We start from the raw sequence: 19,828 nt of genomic DNA on the forward strand, positions 1-19,828 counted from the left end.
TTGAAAAAAGTAAGAGGCCTAGACAGCTGCCCTAGGGAATTCCTGATTATACCTGGATTATGTTGGAGAGGCATCTCTGTATTCTGTTAGGCAGGTAACTCTTTATCCACAATATAGCAAGGGGTGTACAGCTATAACACATATGTTTTTCCAGCAACAGACTATGATCGATAACGTCAAAAGCTGCGCTGAAGTCTAACAAAACAGCCCCCACAATCCTTTTATCATCAATTTCTCTCAGCCAATCAGTCATTTGTGTAAGTGCTGTGCTTGTTGAGTGTCTTTCCCTATAAGCTTTCTGAAAGTCTGTTGTCAATTTGTTTACTGTAAAATAGCATTGTATCTGGTGAAACACATCTTTTCCTAAAAGTTTACTAAGGGTTGGTAACAGGCTGATTGGTCGGCTATTTGAGCCAGTAAAGGGGGCTTTACTATTCTTAGGTAGCAGAATGACTTTTGTTCCCTCCAGGCCTGAGGGCACAGACTTTCTAATAGTCTTACATTGAAGATATGGCAAATAGGAGTGGCAATATCGTCCGGTATTATACTCAATAATTTTCCATCCAAGTTGTCAGACCACGGTGTCTTGTCATTGTTGATAGACAACAATAATCTTTTCACCTCTTCCACACTCACTTTATGGAATTCAAAATTACAATGCTTGTCTTTCATAATTTGGTAAAATATACAGTTGAAGTCGGAAGTTTACGTACACTTAGGTTGGAGTCATTAAAACTTGTTTTTCAACCACTCCACAAATGTCTTGTTAACAAACTATAGTTCTGGCAAGTCGGTTAGGACATCCAACTTTATGCATGACGCAAGTACTTTTTCCAACAATTGTTTACAAACAGATTATTTCACTTTTCACTGTATCACAATTCCAGTGGGTCAGAAGTTTACATACACTAAGTTGACTGTGCCTTTAAACAGCTTGGAAAATTCCAGAAAATTATGTTATGGCTTTAGAAGCTTTTGATAGGCTAATTGACATCATTTGAGTCAACTGGAGGTGTACCTGTGGATGTATTTCAAGGCCTACCTTCAAACTCAGTGCTTCTTTGCTTGACATCATGGCAAAATCAAAACAAATCAGCCAAGACCTCAGAAAAAAAATTGTAGACCTCCACAAGTCAGGTTCATCCTTGGGAGCAATTTCCAAACACCTGAAGGTACCACGTTCATCTGTACAAACAATAGTATGCAAGTATAAACACCATGGGACCACGCAGCCGTCATACCGTTCAGGAAGAAGACGCGTCTCCTAGAGATGAACATATGATGAACACATGTACTTTTTGGAGAAATGTCCTCTGGTCTGATGAAACGAAAATAGAACTGTTTGGCCATTATGACCATCATTATGTTTGGAGGAAAAAAGGATAGGCTTGCAAGCCGAAGAACACCATCCCAACCGTGAAGCACGGGGGTGTCAGCATCGTGTTGTGGTGGTGCTTTGCTACAGGAAGGACTGGTGCACTTCACAAAATAGATGGCACCATGAGGAGGAAAAGTATGTGGATATATTGAAGCAACAACAAGACATCAGTCAGGAAGTTAAAGCTTGGTCGCAAATGGGTCTTCCAAATGGACAATGACCCCAAGCATACTTCCAAAGTTGTGGCAAAAAGGACAACAAAGTCAAGGTAATGGAGTGGCCATCACAAAGCCCTGACCTCAGTCCTATAGAAAATGTGTGGGCATAACTGAAAAAGCCTGTGCGAGCAAGGCCTACAAAGCTGACTCAGTTACACCAGCTCTGTCAGGAGGAATGGGACAAAATTCACCCAACTTATTGTGGGATGCTTGTTGAAGGCTACCTGAAACGTTTGACCCAAGTTAAAGAATTTAAAGGCAATGCTACCAAATACTAACTGAGTGTATGTAAACTTCTGACCGACTGGGAATATGATGAAAGAAATAAAAGCTGAAATAAATCACTATCACTATTATTCTGACATTTTACATTCTTAAAATAAAGTGTTGATCCTAACCTAAGACAGGGAAATTTTACTTTGATTAAATGTCAGGAATTGTGAAAACTGAGTTTAAATGTATATGGCCAAGGTGTATGTAAACTTCTGACTTCAATTGTACTTGGATGTGTAGTGTCAGCGTTTGTTGTTGGCATGTCATGCCTGAGTTTGCTAATGTTGCCAATGAAAAGATCATTAAAGTAGTTGACAGTTGTCACGAACCGGCTCGAAGTTCGAACAAAAAGGGAGACAATGTGGAGATAACGAATAACAAAATATATTTATTAACGGAAGTAAACTAAATACAATTAACAATGTGTGTAGTCAGTAATCAGTAGTGTAAGTGATTTGCAGTGTGAGTGTTTGCGTGCATAAATATGATGATGAGGGGTGTTGAAAGGTGCCAAAGCAAACAAACGGCCACAAAATGCCACAACCAAAATCTATCAGTGTGTCTGCATGGAGATTGTCTCCCCAATGAATGCGGAAGAGGTGTATTTATCCCGGGACACACCCGAGCCCAGGTGTGTCCCATTTCGCTGAAGACCCTCGTGGCTCTGCCAACCGTCATCCTATTAAGGAAAACAAGAGCAAAGAGACAGAATACGGCAGACAGAGTGGGAGGATCGTCACAGCAGTATCAGTGGGTTTTGTGAAGAATGAGCCATCTGATTCAATGAATGACGGAGCTGAGTTTGCCTTTTTGCCCAAAATTTCATTTAAAGTGTCCAAAGCTTTTTACTACCATTCTTTATATCATTTATCTTTGTTTCATAGTATAGTTTCTTCTTTATTTAAATTCAGTTTAGTCACTTGATTTCTCAATTTGCAGTATGTTTGCCAATCGATTGTGTTGCCAGACTTATTTGCCATACCTTTTGCCTCATCCATCTCAGCCATACCATTTTTCAATTCCTCATCAATCCAAGGGGATTTAACAGTTTTCACAGTCCATTTTCTTAATGGGTGCATGCTTGTTAGTAACTGGAATAATCAGTTTCATAAATGTTTCAAATGCAGCGTCTGATTGGTCCTCATTACCCACCACAGACCAGCAAATATTCATTACATCATCATGGGAATCACTACAAAACGTATTGTATGAGCTCTTATACACTATATTAGGCCCAGCCTTTGAAACTTTGGTTTTCTGAGATATGGCTACTCAATTGTGATCACTACATCCGATGGATTTGGATACTGTTTTAAAGCAAATTTCTGCACCATTAGTAAAGATGTGATCAATACATGATGATGATGCACAATTGAGAGCATCCTGTCGGGCTGTATCACCTGCTGGTACAGCAACTCAACCGCAAGGCTCTCCAGAGGGTGGTCTGCACAAAGCATCACCGGGGGCAAACTACCTGCCCTCCAGGACACCTACAGCACCCGATGTCACAGGAAGGCCAAAAAGATAATCAAGGTCAACAACCACCCAAGCCACTGCCTGTTCACCCGTTACCATCCAGAATGCAAGGTCAGTACAGGCGCATCAAAGCTGGGACAGAGAGACTGAAAAACAGCTTCTATCTCAAGGCCATCAGACTGTTAAACAGCAATCACTAACTCAGAGTGTCACGGCTGTTGAAAGGATCGGACCAAAGCGCAGCATGGTTGTAGTTCCACATATTATTTATTACCGTGAAACGTTGCAATAGACCAAATACTTGAAACAACAAAACAACAAATCGTGACGCAGAGAGAAAACATACTACTCAAAAATTAACAACCCACAAATGGAAAAACCCCCTACATAAATATGATCTCCAATTAGAGACAACGAGAAACGGCTGCCTCTAATTGGAGATCATCCCAACAAGCCCAACATAGAAATAAAAACCTAGAAAACCACCATAGAAACAGATAACAAGCAAACCACCCAAAAACACCCCCTGTCACGCCCTGACCTAATCTACTATAGAAAATTACATCTTACAAGGGTCAGGACGTGACACAGAGAGGCTGCTGCCTACATACAGACTCAAATCATTGGCCACTTTAATAAATGGATCACTAGTCACTTTAAATAATGCCACTTTAATAATGTTTACATACCTTACATTACTCATCTCATATGTATATACTGTATTTTATACCATCTATTGCATCTTGCCTATGCCGCTCAGCCATCGCTCATCCATATATTTATATGTACTTATTCTTATTCCATCCCTTTAGATTTGTGTGTATTAGGTAGTTGTTGTGGAATGTTTAGATTACTTGTTAGATATTACTGCACTGTCAGAACTAGAAGTACAAGCGTTTTGATACACTTGCATTAACATCTGCTAACCATGTATATGTGACCAATAAAATTTGATTTTATGTCATTCCTGTGCTGTTTGTAAATGCCCTGGTAAGATGACCAATAACCTGAACTAGGTTGCAGGCACTGGTTACAGTTCGAAGCGTTTTCTTGAGTGGGCAGCTTGCTGAAAGTCAGTCAATATTTAGGTCACCCAGAAAATATACAGTCTATATACCAAAGTATGTGTACACCGCTTCAAATTAGTGGATTCGGCTATTTCAGCCACACCCATTGCTGACAGGTGTATGAAATCGAGCACACTGCCATGCTATTGCCATAGACAAACATTGGCAGTAGAATGGCCTTACTGAAGAACTCCGTGACTTTCAACATGGCACCGTCATAAGATGCCAACTTTGGAAGAACTTGACTGGCCAACACAGAGCCCAACCCAACATCGAACACCTTTGGGACGAATTACAACGCAGACTGCGAGCCAGGCCTAATCGGCCAACATCACTGCCCGACCTCACTAATCCTCTTGTGGTTGAATGGAGCAAGTCCGTCAGCAATGTTCCAACATCTAGTGGAAAGCCTTCCCAGAAGAGTGGAGGCTGTTATAGCAGCAAAGGGGAGACCAACTCCATATTAATGCCCATGATTTTGGAATGAGATGTTCGATGAGCAGGTGTCCACATACTTTTTTTCATGTAGTGTATTTAAATCAATGTTATGATAAATAAAATTGAATTATCCATGAGAAAGATTTTTGTGCTGACATCTGATCTTCTCATGCATCTGAAGAAAATTCTAAACTGCAACAGGTGCTATGTCATTTGGAGGTGGACTGGGGCGAGCCTCGGGAACATTTCAAATTGTGATTGACAGTTCAAGAGTGTCATGACTGTCCTGTGAGGATCACAATGGGTCAGATCAACTTGGCAATGGTTTACAATAACCAGACCTCCTCTCACCCGCAGAGGGAGGAGGGAACTGGTGTGGGGGTTTTGACACCTCCACACCCTGTCGTAAATTAAGGTAGAAGAAGGCTCTCTCCCCTTTATCTTCAAATGTGCATAGGAATGTGTCTTTATTTCATAGACTTTTCCCACCAAAACTCTTAACATGGTCAAACATGAATAATGGAACAATAATTCTAACATAAGAATGTGGGGAGCGAGTGGGGAGCAATGGAAAACAAATGTAATATTGCTTTTCATTTTGTGATGTCACAAAAAAACTGTATGGGCGAAATAATGTAACTTGGAAAGTATATCCCCTTCATCTGTCAAGTTTCCATCCAATACGTTGTGCATATAATATGAAAAATGTAGAATGTATTTTTGTTAAGATATGATTGTGATTTTAGGAGGTGTAACAGAATCTTTCTCCTATAAATTGTGCATAAGTAAGTAGCCACACCCCGAGTGAGGTCGGAGAGCGTGTCAGACTGAGGGAACAATCCCCTTTTGACCAGAGTGCATAAAAAGCATTGCCAACAAAATTAACATTAGACCAGGAAACCTGAGGCGGGAGCTAAACGTTTGAAATGGTTGGAACTTTGATCGTCAACATGAGGTGAAGAAATAAATTCACCTTCCTTTAGACCAGAGAGACGGCAAGCTGCAGCTCATGTCCATCGTGGTCCGAATCCTGAATACCTACACGAGATACCTACACGAGGAAGAAGAGGAGAGAAGCTCACCTCTCAGACAATCACTGAGACAGCTGATTAACGTTAGCTGTCTGGAATCAGATATCTAGAAAAGCGAATATAAGTGAGACTTTCCTACTACGCTCATCACCAATGGGAACCGTCGACATGGCTGGCTAGTTATCTTCCAGAGTAAACAACAGTAGAAGACGGGAAAGGGGAGGCCCCTATCGGACAATCAGAGCCATACAGCTTACCACTGAAAGGCCAACAACCTTCTTAAGGAGACTGGTTCTGACCAGACAAAGGCACTCACGCGTAAATACATTCATGATTTCTTGTTCCAAACAGGCGGCGGTTTGTGTGCAAACTATATGATTAACGTTACTTTGAGAATAATTCTGAAATCTATCAACGATAAGTGTCTTTTTCCTCTCTCTCTCTCTCTCTCTCTCTCTCTCTCTCTCTCCATGTCGTTGTGTAAAAATCCATATTGTCTCATGTAGTAAGTGTGTATGTTTATTCTGTGTTATTATTTAGTTAGCTAGGAAATAAATAATTAAACCGATTTGTGTAGTACTGAATCATGAGTAAGGTTGGGTTTTTTTCAGATCCAAGAAGGTTACGACTGTTCAGAATGATGATATGATAAGAGGTAATGATTAATAAGATGACTGTTTATCGATATAATAGATATATATCTTATAGAGTTTGATTCGGGAAATGGTAACTCTTTAAACAACCTCTTCTGTGGTGCCCCAAATTCCTAATGAGTTAGTTGTTACATGATTCATTTAATCGAGTAACAATTAAACATAGTCAGTGGATTAAATAAATAACAGTCATCAGATTAATAAAAATAAAGTCACAACAGGAGTTTCATGTGTCGCTTTTCAAAAAAAACAAAGCTAATTGAGCTGCATAATTTATTTTCAACTTTTGCATGCAAACCCCACTTTGGGAACATAATGCCAAGGTACCAGAGGACAATAGACTCAACATTACAATTCAGCATGATACATGTGGCACCAAAATATATTTAATTAACATATCATTTTTTTATGTTATGATTTGCTCAAGCTATATATTTCATAAATATATTCTGGAAATACAGTATATGTAAATATATATATATATATTTCCCCCTCATATACTGTATGTACATACACTGAGTGTACAAGACATTAGGAACACCTTCCTAATATTGAGTTGCACCCCTTTTTGCCCTCAGAACAGCCTCAGTTCATCGGGGAATGGACTCTACAAGGTGTCGAAAGCGTTCCACAGGGATGCTGGCCCATGTTGACCCCAATGCTTCCCACCACAGGAGGCTGCTGAGGGGAGGACGGCTCATAATAATGTCTGGAATGGAGCAAATGAAATAACGTCAAACACATGAAAACCATGTGTTTGATGTATTTGATACCATTCCACTCATTCCGCTTCAGCCATTACCACAAGTCCGCCCTCCCCAATTAAGGTGCCACCCACCTCCTGTGCTTCCCACAGTTGTGTCAAGTTGGCTGGATGTCCTTTGGGTGGAGGACCATTATTCCCAGCAGCGTTGCCGTTCTTGACACACTCAAACCGGTGCGTCTAGTTCAAAGTCACTTAAATCTTTTGTCTTGCACATTCACCCTCTGAATGGCACACATACACAATCCATGTCTCAATTGTTTTAACTGGTGACATCAGGAAAGGATCATAGCTTTCACCTGGATTCAACTGGTCATGGAAAGAGCAGGTGTTCCTAATGTTTTTTATACTCAGTGTATATTATAATGCATTAGTTTTCTATATGGGTTTATTCAGGGACAATGGACAATCATCTACATATCAGAAAAGAAGTGTGTTGGAGTTCACTCATTTAGCTCTGTTTCATCTGTAGTACCAGGGTAGATTAAAAAAAATTATACAAATATTAGATCATGTCTTGTATACCCTTATCGTCCGCAGTCCAGCAGTGTCCTGATCCGGGGGAGGTGGTGAACGGAGCGCGTTCGGTACACCCAGAGTCTGGATTCACTGTTGGAACAGTGGTGCGCTTCTCCTGTAACCAGGGTTACCAGCTGGAGGGCCCTGGCCAGATCTCCTGCCATGGACGGGATACGGGCACCCCCAAGTGGAGTGACCGCAGCCCCAAATGTGTCTGTAAGTCATTCCTCTGGGTGTTTGTCTGTGTGTGTTGAGATGGATGTCAAACACTGTAATCCTATGGGACTATACAGTGCCTTCAGAAAGTATTGACTTTTTCCACATTTTGTTGTGTTACAAGGTGGATTAAAATAGATGTAATTGTCTTTTTTTTGTCAATGATCAACACATAATACTGTAATGTCAAAATGGAAGAAAAATTGTAACATTTATAAAAAAAAATATATAAAAAAAATATTACAAATAAAACACTAATATATTGTATCTGGATTAGATAAATATTCAACCCCCTGAGTTGAATCAGCTTTGGCAGCGATTACAGCAGAGTCTTTCTGGGTAAGTCTCTAAGAGCTTTCCACACCTTGGTTGTGCAACATTTGCCCATTATTCTTTTCAAAATTCTTCAAGCTCAGTCAAATTGGTTGTTGATCAATACTAGACAACTATTTTCATGGCTTGCCATAGATTTTCAAGCAGATTTAACTCGGCCACTCAGGAACATTCACTGTCTTGGTAATCAACTCCAGTGTAGATTTGGCCTTGTGTTTTAGGTTACTGTCCTGCTGAAATGTGAATTCATCTCCCAGTGTCTGTTTTGAAGTCACCTTCGGCCTCATGGTGAAATCCCTTAGCAGTTTCCTTCCTCTCCAACAAGTGAGTTAGGAGGACGCCTGTATCTTTGTAGTGACTAGGTGTATTGATACAGCATCCAAAGTGTAATTTATAACTTAACCTTGCTCAAAGGGATATTCAATGTCTGCTTTTACATTTTTTACCCATCTACCAATAGATCTTTGTGGTTCAATCTGTGTTTGAAAATCACTGCTCGATTCAGGGACCTTACAGATAATTGTATGTGTGGGGTACAGCGACAAGTTAGTCATTGAAAAAAATTATGTTAAAAATGTTTATTGCACACAGAGTGAGTCCATGCAACTTATGTTACTTGTTAAGCACATTTTTACTCCTGAACTTATTTAGGCTTGCCATAACAAAGGGGTTGAGTACTTATTGACTCAATACATTTTAGCTTTTCATTTGTAATTCATTTGTAAACATTTCGAAAAACCTAATTCTACTTTCACATTATCCGGTATTGTGTGTAGGCCAGGGACAAATAATCTCAGTTTAATCAATCTTCAATTATACAACAAAATGTGGAAAAAGGGCTATTAATACTTTCTGAAGGCATTGCTCTCACTCTCTCTCTTTCCCTCCATCTTTATTTCTTTTCCCTAAACAGTGAAGTATGACCCATGCCCAAACCCAGGTGTGCCAGACAATGGTTACCAGACATTGTACAAGCATAGCTACCAGGCAGGAGAGACGCTACGTTTTTTCTGCTATGAGGGCTATGAACTCATTGGGGAGGTTATTATCAACTGTGTCCCGGGCCACCCATCTCAATGGAACAGTCCACCACCCTTCTGCAAAGGTGACAATCTACATTGAACTGCTGGAAATGAGGATGAGGGGTTAGAGGGGTTTCAAGAAATTCTGCATGAGAATTGAAACACTTGAACATATTGTAAAGAATGAATGAGGAATGATGATCTTATAATAATAATAATTTGCATCTCTCTATCAGTGGCATACGAGGAGCTGTTGGATGATCATAAAATAGGTGATTTTTTGTCTCCTTCTACATCTTCTTTAGGGGAATTTCGACACTTTTCAACCTCATATTCATTCTCCAGTTGTAACGGCCGTCGTTAAAATGAGACCAAGGTGAAGCGGAGGATGTGTTCATCTTTCAAGATATTTAATGGATCGCATGAACACTACAAAATAAACAAAACGACCAGCAACAGTTCTGTCCGGTTACACACTAAACAGAAAACAATCACCCACAAAACCCAAAGGAAAACCAGGCTACTTATGTGTGACTCCCAATCAGCAACAACGAACTACAGCTGTGCCTGATTGGGAGCCCGCTCCACCCTTGGCTTCGACCACTTAGGTGGCGCCCCTAGCTGCGCCGGAGGACTGGTGGGCGACCCTGGCTGCGCCCGGCTGGCGGGCGTCCCTGGCTGCGCCCGGCTGGCGGGCGACCCTGGCGGCTCCGGGCTGGCGGGCGGCACCAGGCTGGGGAGACATGAAGGAGGCCTGGCCCTGGGCGCAGGCACAGGACTCACCAGGCTGGCGGCGGCTCTGGCGGCTCCGGGCTGGCGGGCGGCTCTGGCGGCTCTGGCCCAGGATTCACCAGGCTGGGGAGACATGAAGGAGGCCTGGCCCTGGGCGCAGGCACAGGACTCACCAGGCTGGGGAGACATGAAGGAGGCCTGGCCCTGGCGCAGGCACGGGACTCACCAGGCTGGGGAGACCCACTGGAGGCCTGGTCCGTGGAGAAGGCACAGGACTGACCAGGATGGGGAGACCCACTGGAGGCCTGGTCCGAGGAGGAGGCACAGGATAAACCGGGCTGTGGGGGAGCACTGGAGTTCTGGTACGTAGGCTCTTTACCCACACTCCAGGCTAAATGCCCACTTTGGCCCGGCTCGGGCGGAGCACAGGCATTGGGCGAACTGGACCCTCCCAGCGCCCTGGAGACACAGTGCGCAGAGCCGGTGCAGGATAACCTGGACCGAAAAGGCGCACTGGAGACCAGACGCGCTGAGCTGGCACAATCCGTCCTGGCTCGATGCCTGCACTCGCATGGCACTTCCGGGGGGCTGGCCTATAGCGCACCGGGCTATGAACGTGCACTGGAGAGACCGTGCGCTTAACCGCAGAACACGGTGCCTGACCAGTACTGCGCTGCCTCCAGTAAGCACGGGGAGTTGGCTCAGGTCTACCGCCTGACTCCGTCAATCTCCCCATGTGCCCCCCCAAAAATATTTTTGGGGCTGCCTCCCGTGTCCGTCGCTCTCCCTCGGCAGGTTGTTGCAGTGGTCAAATAATTGATCCCATGTCCAGTCAATCCTTGACTCCAACACCTCCAGCGACCAGGATGCCATGACCTCCCGAGCACGCTGCTTCATCCCCTCATTGTGCTGCTCCTTCCTCCGCTGCTTGGTCCATCTTTGGTGGGTTATTCTGTAACGGCTGTCGTTAAAATGAGACCAAGGTGCAGCGGAGGATGTGTTCATCTTTCAAGATATTTAATGGATCGCATGAACACTACAAAATAAACAAAACGACCAGCAACAGTTCTGTCCGGTTACACACTAAACAGAAAACAATCACCCACAAAAACTACAGCTGTGCCTGATTGGGAGCCACACACGGCCCAAAACAACGAAATACAAAAACATAGAAAAATGAACATAGAACGCCCACCCAATGTAACACCCTGGCCTAACCAAAATAAAGAACAAAAAACCCCTCTCTATGGCCAGGGCGTTACACCAGTTCCTTACAAAGACTATGAGATTCATGGTGACACAGGGAGAAGGAAAATGCCTCCCCCTGGCTAGAAACTCAAAGTAGGTTTTTTAAAAATAGTATTTTGTTTTTACATTTTTTTTACTTTTAATGCAATTTGATGATGTCATGACATTTCTTCTTATTTCTAACTACAGAACATTGAAATGTCATGGTAACCAATTTTCAACATAGACAAACCTTGTATGATGAATTTGTACTTTTGAAACAACGTCATATCTTCAACTTTATCTCCACTATGAGATATTTTTAAATCCAGTTTACATTTACATTTAAGTCATTTAGCAGACGCTAGTTTATCAACAAGTTGTTATGTTGGATTCACGTCTCCATCTCAACCAAAAATCAATGTTGAAGAATAAGGCAGGGATTCAATCTGATCACGGGTTGTGGAAAATGCGGATTTTAAGGTCAATGTTCCTGCGTTCATGGAGATCAGCTTCGCGGTAAATGCTGCAGATTCCGGCTCAATCATAGGAACACATTGGGAATTCTAGAAACTTTTGGCTGTCTTTTTGAGTGGGTGAATATAGGTTGTAATCTCATTGATCAATGTCTCAACCAAATATTACCCAATTGCCCATGTTGAAATTACGTGGTGTGCTCAGTGGGATGGTGCTGGAAATAATGAAAATGAGGTTGAAAAGTGGTGAAATTCCCCTTTAATCGTCTTTATTTAACTTCTTCTTTAATTTATTATTTTTGATTATTTCCCTAGTATCCCAGTCATTTGAGCCCTCCCACCAGATGCTAAGTGAGAACATTGCCTTGGCAATCATCCTGCCAATCATCCTGGTCATCCTTCTGATTGGTGGAATCTACATGTATTACACAAAGTATGTGCTGCGCAGTTCAGCAGTCACAATTCAAATGCATTCTTCTTACTTTCACCAAATATTGGCATGGTTTGACCTAACACACACACACATATATTCACACAAGAGTACTGAGCCATTGCATAGATCAGATATCAGAAGTTGACTGTATGCTGTATTCTCTCCCTTTAACATTTATTTCCCTCTCCCTCAGTGTATGTAGACTGCAGTGGAAGCCACTTTTCTGGAAGTCTCTCTCTCACACCCACTCATACAGCCCAATTACTGTGGAGTCTGACTTCAACAACCCTCTATATGAGGCAGGGGTGAGTATTTTCTCTATTTTTGCCTAATGGGTAAGTATTGCTCTCACTTTGGGGCTAGATTCTATCAGATCTGCGCTAGCCAACATCCGCATAGCGGTTGTTTTGGAAGTCTCTGAGGTGGAACTGCGTTAGAGAGGTCAAATCCACAAGTGGTTCCATGCGTTACCCTATCACAGACTCTGTCATTGGATGCAACGAAACCACACCCAACTTTAAACCCGACAAGTCATGCAGCCGTATTACAAGTTCAAACACTCTAATGTGTGATGTTCTATTGTCTACAACTCGATTAAACTGATAGGCTACAAATCCCCCCATCCAAATTAACATGAAAACCTGCATTAGCCAGTCATTATTTCTATCATGGATAGCCCTGTCTGTGTAACCAACTGGGAATCAAACCAAGGTTATTAGTATAACTAAACCACCAAGTAAAATTGTTCTATCTGTTCTATGTCACTAAGCTAGAGTTTAATGTAGAGCTCATGTACAGGTATATTGTATCAACTTTAATAAATTGACAATTATTTTTTCAACTTTTCACCTTTTGACTAGTATTTAGGAAAATATTCTCTGTAACTTTGCTTTTTATTTGGAAGTTGGAAGTTGCCATGCTATTGACTGTAGGTTAACGAAAAGTGAATACTCTAGTCCATTGCTTATGAATCCTGGAGATTGCATGTCCTAAACTGCTGAGGATATTTTGCTGTAGCATTTAAAACCAACTATTTTCTTCTTCAAATTAATAGTTTTTCGGGTCTGTTGTATTGCTACCTGGTTCCTAGGACACACGGGAGTATGAGGTGTCCATTTGAAGAAGAAACGTCTTGAGAAGAATTAAAACCCACAGATAGATAAAGAGATCTGGAGGAAGAGGGACAACTTTCTTTTTCCTTCAGATGACTTCTTTCACTCCCCTCATCGCCCATCCCGCTATTTCCTCTTCCCTGCCTCTCTCTTTCATTCTCTCTTTATCTTTGAGTTTGTGTCTTTACACCTCACTTTTCTTTTGTGTCTCTCTCTAATTTCCCAGTCGCTCTTTCTGTCAGTGATTGTAGGTTTGCGTCTCCTTGGGCCAGATTCAATCCGACCGTGTTTTGGCCGCTAAGCACATTTTAAAGGCAATGTTCCAGCGCTAGTGGAGACGACATTCACGGTAAATGCTGCATATGTCGGTTCAATTGGAAATTACCTTTAGATGTCAATCGCACTTTAACGTGGATTTTCCACGGCCCAGATTGAATCTAGGCCCTTGTCTTCATCTGTTCATAGTGTGCAGCGATGACTGTCTCCCAGTGGTGTGCTGTTTTCCACAGTCCAACTTTCTGTCTAAAATTAGGATTGGTGCCTTACAGAGGTTAAGTGGTGGATAATATGGAAGAGACATAAAGAGGGAGGGCCAGAGAGGGAGAAAGAGGAAGAGCTGAGATATATTTATGAGGTAAAAAAAAGAAAAGGGAAAGACAGGAAAGCAGACACACTCTCTCATGCTCAGTTGCACACAGTATACACACACAGACACACCGAGAGAGAGCGAAAGAGAGAGAGCGAGAGAGATGCATACACACATTGAATGTAAATAATTGGTGGAATATTGAGGCTCATATATACAGAAAATTCAGTGGCAAAATATAACATTGCATAATGTAATGTATCTTCATGTTTCAACTTCCTTGCCATAGTAAAATGTAAAATTACAAAGACAGCGTTTCATATTGTTCTTTGCCATTTTTGAAGTGTATTTCCACTTGATGTTGAATGACATTGAGAGAAAGGTGAGGACTTGAATGTTGTCACGCTTATAGCACGCAATGGTTGTATATTTTACCGCTTCTGCTGAATCATGTTATGATTATCAACGATTATCATTGTTATCAGTGCAAATTTGAAGTTGTTGTATATGCACAATGTTGAAGAAAATAAGCTAACTTGGCTGCTTGCTGTGATGCAATATTTAACTGATATGCTTTTAGAATTTCTTACCAGTTTATTGTCTGAACAGTAAATCTACTTTAATTAATTGTGCCAATATAGGGGTCCAGGGGACTCTTTTGCATTGTAAAGGTATTATTTACATTATATTTTGTCATGAAGGCATTATTTATTTGCTGAAATTTAAGATTAAATCAAAGTCTGAATGGTGAAAAGAGGTCTTGTCTTCATTAAATACAAATGTTTGTAGTCCTGTGTGGCTCAGTTGGTAGAGCATGGTCCTTGCAATGCCAAGGTTGTGGGTTTGATTCCCACGGGGGACCAGTATGAAAATGTATGCACTCACTACTGTAAATCGCTCTGGATAAAAGCATCTGCTATATTCTTTAAAAAATTGTTATAGCTTTTAAAGTCTATTGTGCATGTACAGAAGACTGAATGCCCAAGACAAAATATCAGATTACCAATTTAATCGGTTAATCAGATTGAGGAACAAATTGAGTTGACCAACCCTTTAAGCCTGTCAACCATATTTACTGACATAGGAGATAAGGGTGACAGCACATACTAATTTATACAAAAACACCAATCAAACACAGAGTGGGAAGGAGAAATGTAGTTACACATAAATATGGTGAGGAATGTGTCACACAGCAAAATAAACCCAAAACACTGTTTTGGTTCTGTAAATAACCAAATAACAGTAAACGAACAATTCTAGCATGGGATGCCTGTGCAAATTGGTATCATTTTCATTGTGTTGGCCTATTTCCAGATAGTCAAAAGGATGTGGAATCACAACCATGTCGAGTTCATGTACAGCAATTGCAAAATGGATTTAGTCTTAAAGGGGACTGTGACACATTTACTGTATACATTCATTGCAAGTGACAACAGGGTGAAATTAAACAAAATAGTTCAAACAGAGAATGTAAATGAGGCTCAGGTTCAAAACCTATTGCCCGTGGAGAGTTTAAAAGAGAGAATGTCAACTGCTCAGAGAAGACCCTCAGACTGCCAGTATTTCTGTTCTCTCTTGCCTGACCTTCAGCTAGCGAGGTATGTTGTCTTTGGCTCCGCAATTTTTCAATATAAAACCGTGGTGCCTGAGAGCTGTGACTGCGCCAAGGGCTAACATATTGTGCGTTGTCTCTTCGTACGCAGGGCAAATAAAAATCCAACAAGCAGACCTCCAGTTGTGGCAGTGTCCTCATTAAATTACCCAACGCAGAACGAACCATGCTACAAACTGGTGCCAAGACCTGCCGACTGGTCAGCTCAAGCCGACCACTGGAGCTGTGCATGTGGATGAGGTGCACGATCTGCGCATGCGCACTTGTTGATGGTTTGCTATAAGTGAATATATACTGTAAATAATGAAGGTGAATGTAGCATATTCACCTGATAAGTGTATTTGTGCTTATTTGTATGTTTTGGAGGAATTTGTTTATTGCAACAACAAAAAAATATTTGAATGCCGAGAATTACGTTGAGCCATGGAAGACTCTCAAGTCCATAAAACGAGTTATGCTGGGGATTTTAGTGTGGGTAGAGGGAGGGGTGTCCTTGCATTTACACCATTTGTACAGTCAGCTCCTGGGAGTAGAGTGTTTGCTAGTCCTGAGTTTACAAGCACTGGGAGGGGTAGGCTGTTTACTCCACCTGACCAGGGTATCCCACCTCTGTTTTTTGATGTACCATCATCCCCAGTCCTCAGTAATAATGGGACACCTCCGAGTCAGCTTAGTGACCTTATTAAACAGATTGGTTCAGAGATAGGAGAATCTATCAGAGCAAGTTTACTGCAGCCTGGGGCTTCAAGTCTTTTTCCTGCCCATCCCCCTCACAAACCCAAGCAGTTTCCCCTGCCTGAGCAATGTGGGTCAACTTTTATTGATGCGTCCAAGCTGAATCTGGTTGTGAAGTCAAATATTAGTGCTCCACCTTTCTTTAGGGTGGATGGCTCAGATAAGTACTCTGTCCTGGAGTGGGAGGAGCTAATGGGAGTCTACCTAGAGATGAGGGGTTACACTGGGTCTGAGCATGTTGGGGAGGTGATGTCTAGGCTCATGGGGAGGGCAAGGGATGTGACCAAAGTCTGGATGTGTAACAACGCTGTTGTCACATATGTTAAGGCAGTGTTCAGTGTTCTCAAGCAACACTTTGGGGATACTGTCTGCTCAGGTATGCCATTAGCTGATTTCTATTCAATCAAACCATATGCTAAAGAGGGTCCACTAGATTTCTGGATTAGGCTTAACAAAGCTGCAGAGGCAGCTGAACAGTACCTTGTAAGCGAGGGTAAGACCTTGCCCAATCAGTGCTCAGAGTTGGCAGTCATGTTCGTACACAACTGTCCTGATAAAGAGTTAACCCAAGTGTTCAAAGCAAACCCCTTCTTGACTGGACAGCCAGTGAGGTACAGGATTGTTTGGATGAACTTTTAAGGGAGTATAAAGCATGTAGAATACAACTTTCACAGCAGGTGGTTGCCGTCTTTGACTCCCCCCAGGAGGAAGGGGATCCTGTGAGTAGGCCAAATGTGTCATTTATTTCTCGATGTGGCCGTGAACCAGAACAGGCCCCACCTGTATCTGAGGGTGGGACATTAGAGAAAGTTTTGAGTATGTTAGAGAAGGCTCTTGTCAGCAATACTCAGTCTGTGAACAGAGGGCCCCATAAAACAGTTCCCCAAACGTCAGCGTGAGTGCGCTGTCTGTGAAAGCTCACTGTCAGAAGCACCTGTGTTTCAAGTGCTTCTCTCCTGGCCACATGAGCTTTGACTGTAGTGAGACTGGGCAGCGAAGGAGCCCTGGATTTGGACAGACCGGCAGGTCTCAGGAAAACTAGAAAGCCTCCATTCTAAGGAGGGCAATGTGGGGCAGTCTCATTTTTCCTCCACTGATGATGATATCCAAACTGTTTATTCTTATTTTTGTGAGTCAGTACCCAAGAACAACACGGTAATTTTTCAGAACACAATGAAAATTACTCAGAATGACAGTTTGTTTTACACCACCGTGCTATACAGGATAAGGTTGAGCTGAGGGGGATGTTAGAGAGTGGGTCCATGGCTACTACTCTGCGCGCAGATATTGTACTGCGGTTGAGGGCGGCAAGAGTGGTAGAGGGGAACTTTCTAGCTCCTTCAGACATCATCCTGGTGGGTTGTGGTGGGACGCAAACAAGCCCAGTGGGGCATGTGTGACTTAAAAATGTAGCTTTATGGCTTCAGTTATGTAGTCCCAGTGCTTATTGTAGATGGGCAGGTTGATGAACTCATTGTGGGCACTAACGTGTTGAAGTCTCTGATTAGACAGTTCAAATCAAATGACAGCTACTGGTGGGTGGTCCTTCTGGCCAGTGTGATGACAGCCATTTCCTGCGTCTTCTATCAAATCTGAAGAGATGGAGAGGAGACTCCATCCAGTTAAAGTGGGCACCATTAAGTTGAAGAGAGCAGTAACGCTCCAACCCATGAGTGAGCATCTGGTGTGGGGCCGCCTACCCCCAAAGTCAAAACTCTCTGTGGGCAGTACTGTTGTTGTCGAGCTCAGCACATCTTGTTGTGTGAATCGACACATATTAGTAGGGAGAGTAGTAACGCCTCTGTGTGGGGATGGATGGCTCCCTGTGAAGATTTTTAATCCAACAACATCGCCAGTTACCCTGAGATGAAATGCTAAAGTGGCGGATGTGTACCCTTGCATTGCATTGGAGGATTTTGATGATGTCAAGCAGCAAGCAGCTTACCAGAACGTGGCAAAAGTACACTGTGACAGCTCACATGCCAGTCTGACAGCTAAGAGTTCAGTTGGTGGCAGTGTAGTTAATGGCAACAGTACACTGAGCAATCTTGGACTTCAAGGCATGTCTGTTGAGGAGTGTCCAGTTTCACAGTTCTGGAAAGACAAACTTGTCAGTTTAATTGAGAAGTATGACACAGTGTTTTCTGGACATAGCCTAGACAATGTGGCGAGGCAAAAGAGTTCTGATGACCGCCCATTTTGATTACTTTATCGTAGGCTTTCCCCAGCTCATTACCAAAAACTCAAGGAAATCGTCAGAAAATCCAGCAGCGAGTATGCCTCTCTATTGGTGCTGGTATGGAAAAAGAACGGGGACTTGCGTCTATGTACTGACTTTAGGTGGTTAAATGCCCGCACAGTAAAGGATCCTCATCCTCTGCCTCATCAGGCTGATGTACTGGCTGCGCTGGGAGGTAATGCCTTCTTCAGCACAATGGATTTGACGTTAGGGTACGTGCCACTGCATGAAGAGGATAAGAAATACACTCCCTTTTCCTCTCCTTTAGGTCTGCATGAGTACAGTCATTTACCTCAGGGCCTTTGCAACAGCCCAGCTACTTTTATGAGAATGATGCTGACCATCTTTGGTGATCAAAACTTTCTGTCTCCTTTGCTATTTGGATGATCTGATGGTTTTTGCTAAGACGGAGGAAGAGAGTCTGCAGAGACGTGAGATGGTTTTTCAGCGGTTGCAGCAGCACAATCTTAAACTGTCTCCGTCTAAGTGCAAGTTTTTGAGGAGGTCTGTTAAGTTTTTGGGCCACATCATTTCTCAGGAGGGTGTAGCCACTGACCCTGCTAAGGTTCAAACCATTTTAAATGTGACTGAGAGTGAGATGATGGAAGCTGATGGTGTCACTCCGTCTCCTAGCAAAATCCGTTCTTTCCTTGGTATAGTAGTATACTATCAACACTACATTGAGAATTGTTCCATGGTTGCTAGGCCATTGTTTCAGCTAACTACAGGTCAGAAGTAGCCTCGGAGAGGCAAGGGTAGAAAGAGGCCTAGTCCCTCTCGCAGACTCACTGCTGCAGACTGGACTGCCGAATGTCAACTCGCTTTTGAAGCTTTGAAAGCAGCACTAGGCACTGCTGGCTCATCCATATTTTTCTCAGCCATTTTTACTTTCTGTTGATGCATCTACTAGTGGTTTGGGAGCTATACTATCCCAAGTCTAAGATGGGAAGGCCATAACCAGGCCAATAGCTTTTGCTAGTAAATCTCTTAATCATGCACAAACCAAGTATCCTGCTCACCAACTGGAATGTCTAGCCATGAAATGGGCCATTCATGATAAATTCAGCCATTGGCTGCGAAGGCATAAGTTTACTGTGTGGACCGACAACAATCCACTCAAGAATATTCTTACAAAGCCGAGACTTGATGCATGCGAGCAGAGATGGGTTGCGAAGCTGGCACCCTTTGATTTTGATATCCAGTACGTACCAGGGCCAAAGAATGTTGTTGCTGATGCTTTGAGCAGAGAGCCATTTGTCCGCTCCAAAGTTCTGCACCGACTGACAAGA

The 19,828-nt window shown here is 42.6% G+C and overlaps 1 protein-coding gene across 3 annotated transcripts in view; it reads left to right on the forward strand.

Annotated features, from left to right (window-relative positions):
- The window catches only part of LOC106583888 (seizure protein 6 homolog), a 136,078-nt gene extending 121,371 nt beyond the window's left edge, over positions 1–14,707 (forward strand). For all 3 annotated transcript variants that reach the window (XM_014168513.2, XM_014168512.2, XM_014168514.2), the window contains 6 exons: positions 7,838–8,032; positions 9,279–9,470; positions 9,624–9,659; positions 12,138–12,255; positions 12,449–12,560; positions 13,346–14,707. In XM_014168513.2, the coding sequence (XP_014023988.1) occupies positions 7,838–8,032; positions 9,279–9,470; positions 9,624–9,659; positions 12,138–12,255; positions 12,449–12,560; positions 13,346–13,375 (683 nt within the window). In that variant the 3' untranslated portion in view covers positions 13,376–14,707. The remainder of the gene's footprint in view (positions 1–7,837; positions 8,033–9,278; positions 9,471–9,623; positions 9,660–12,137; positions 12,256–12,448; positions 12,561–13,345) is intronic.
- The last annotated feature ends 5,121 nt before the right edge of the window (positions 14,708–19,828 follow it).

Source organism: Salmo salar, chromosome ssa23 (genome assembly GCF_905237065.1).
Source record: "Salmo salar chromosome ssa23, Ssal_v3.1, whole genome shotgun sequence".
Lineage (NCBI taxonomy): Eukaryota > Metazoa > Chordata > Actinopteri > Salmoniformes > Salmonidae > Salmo > Salmo salar.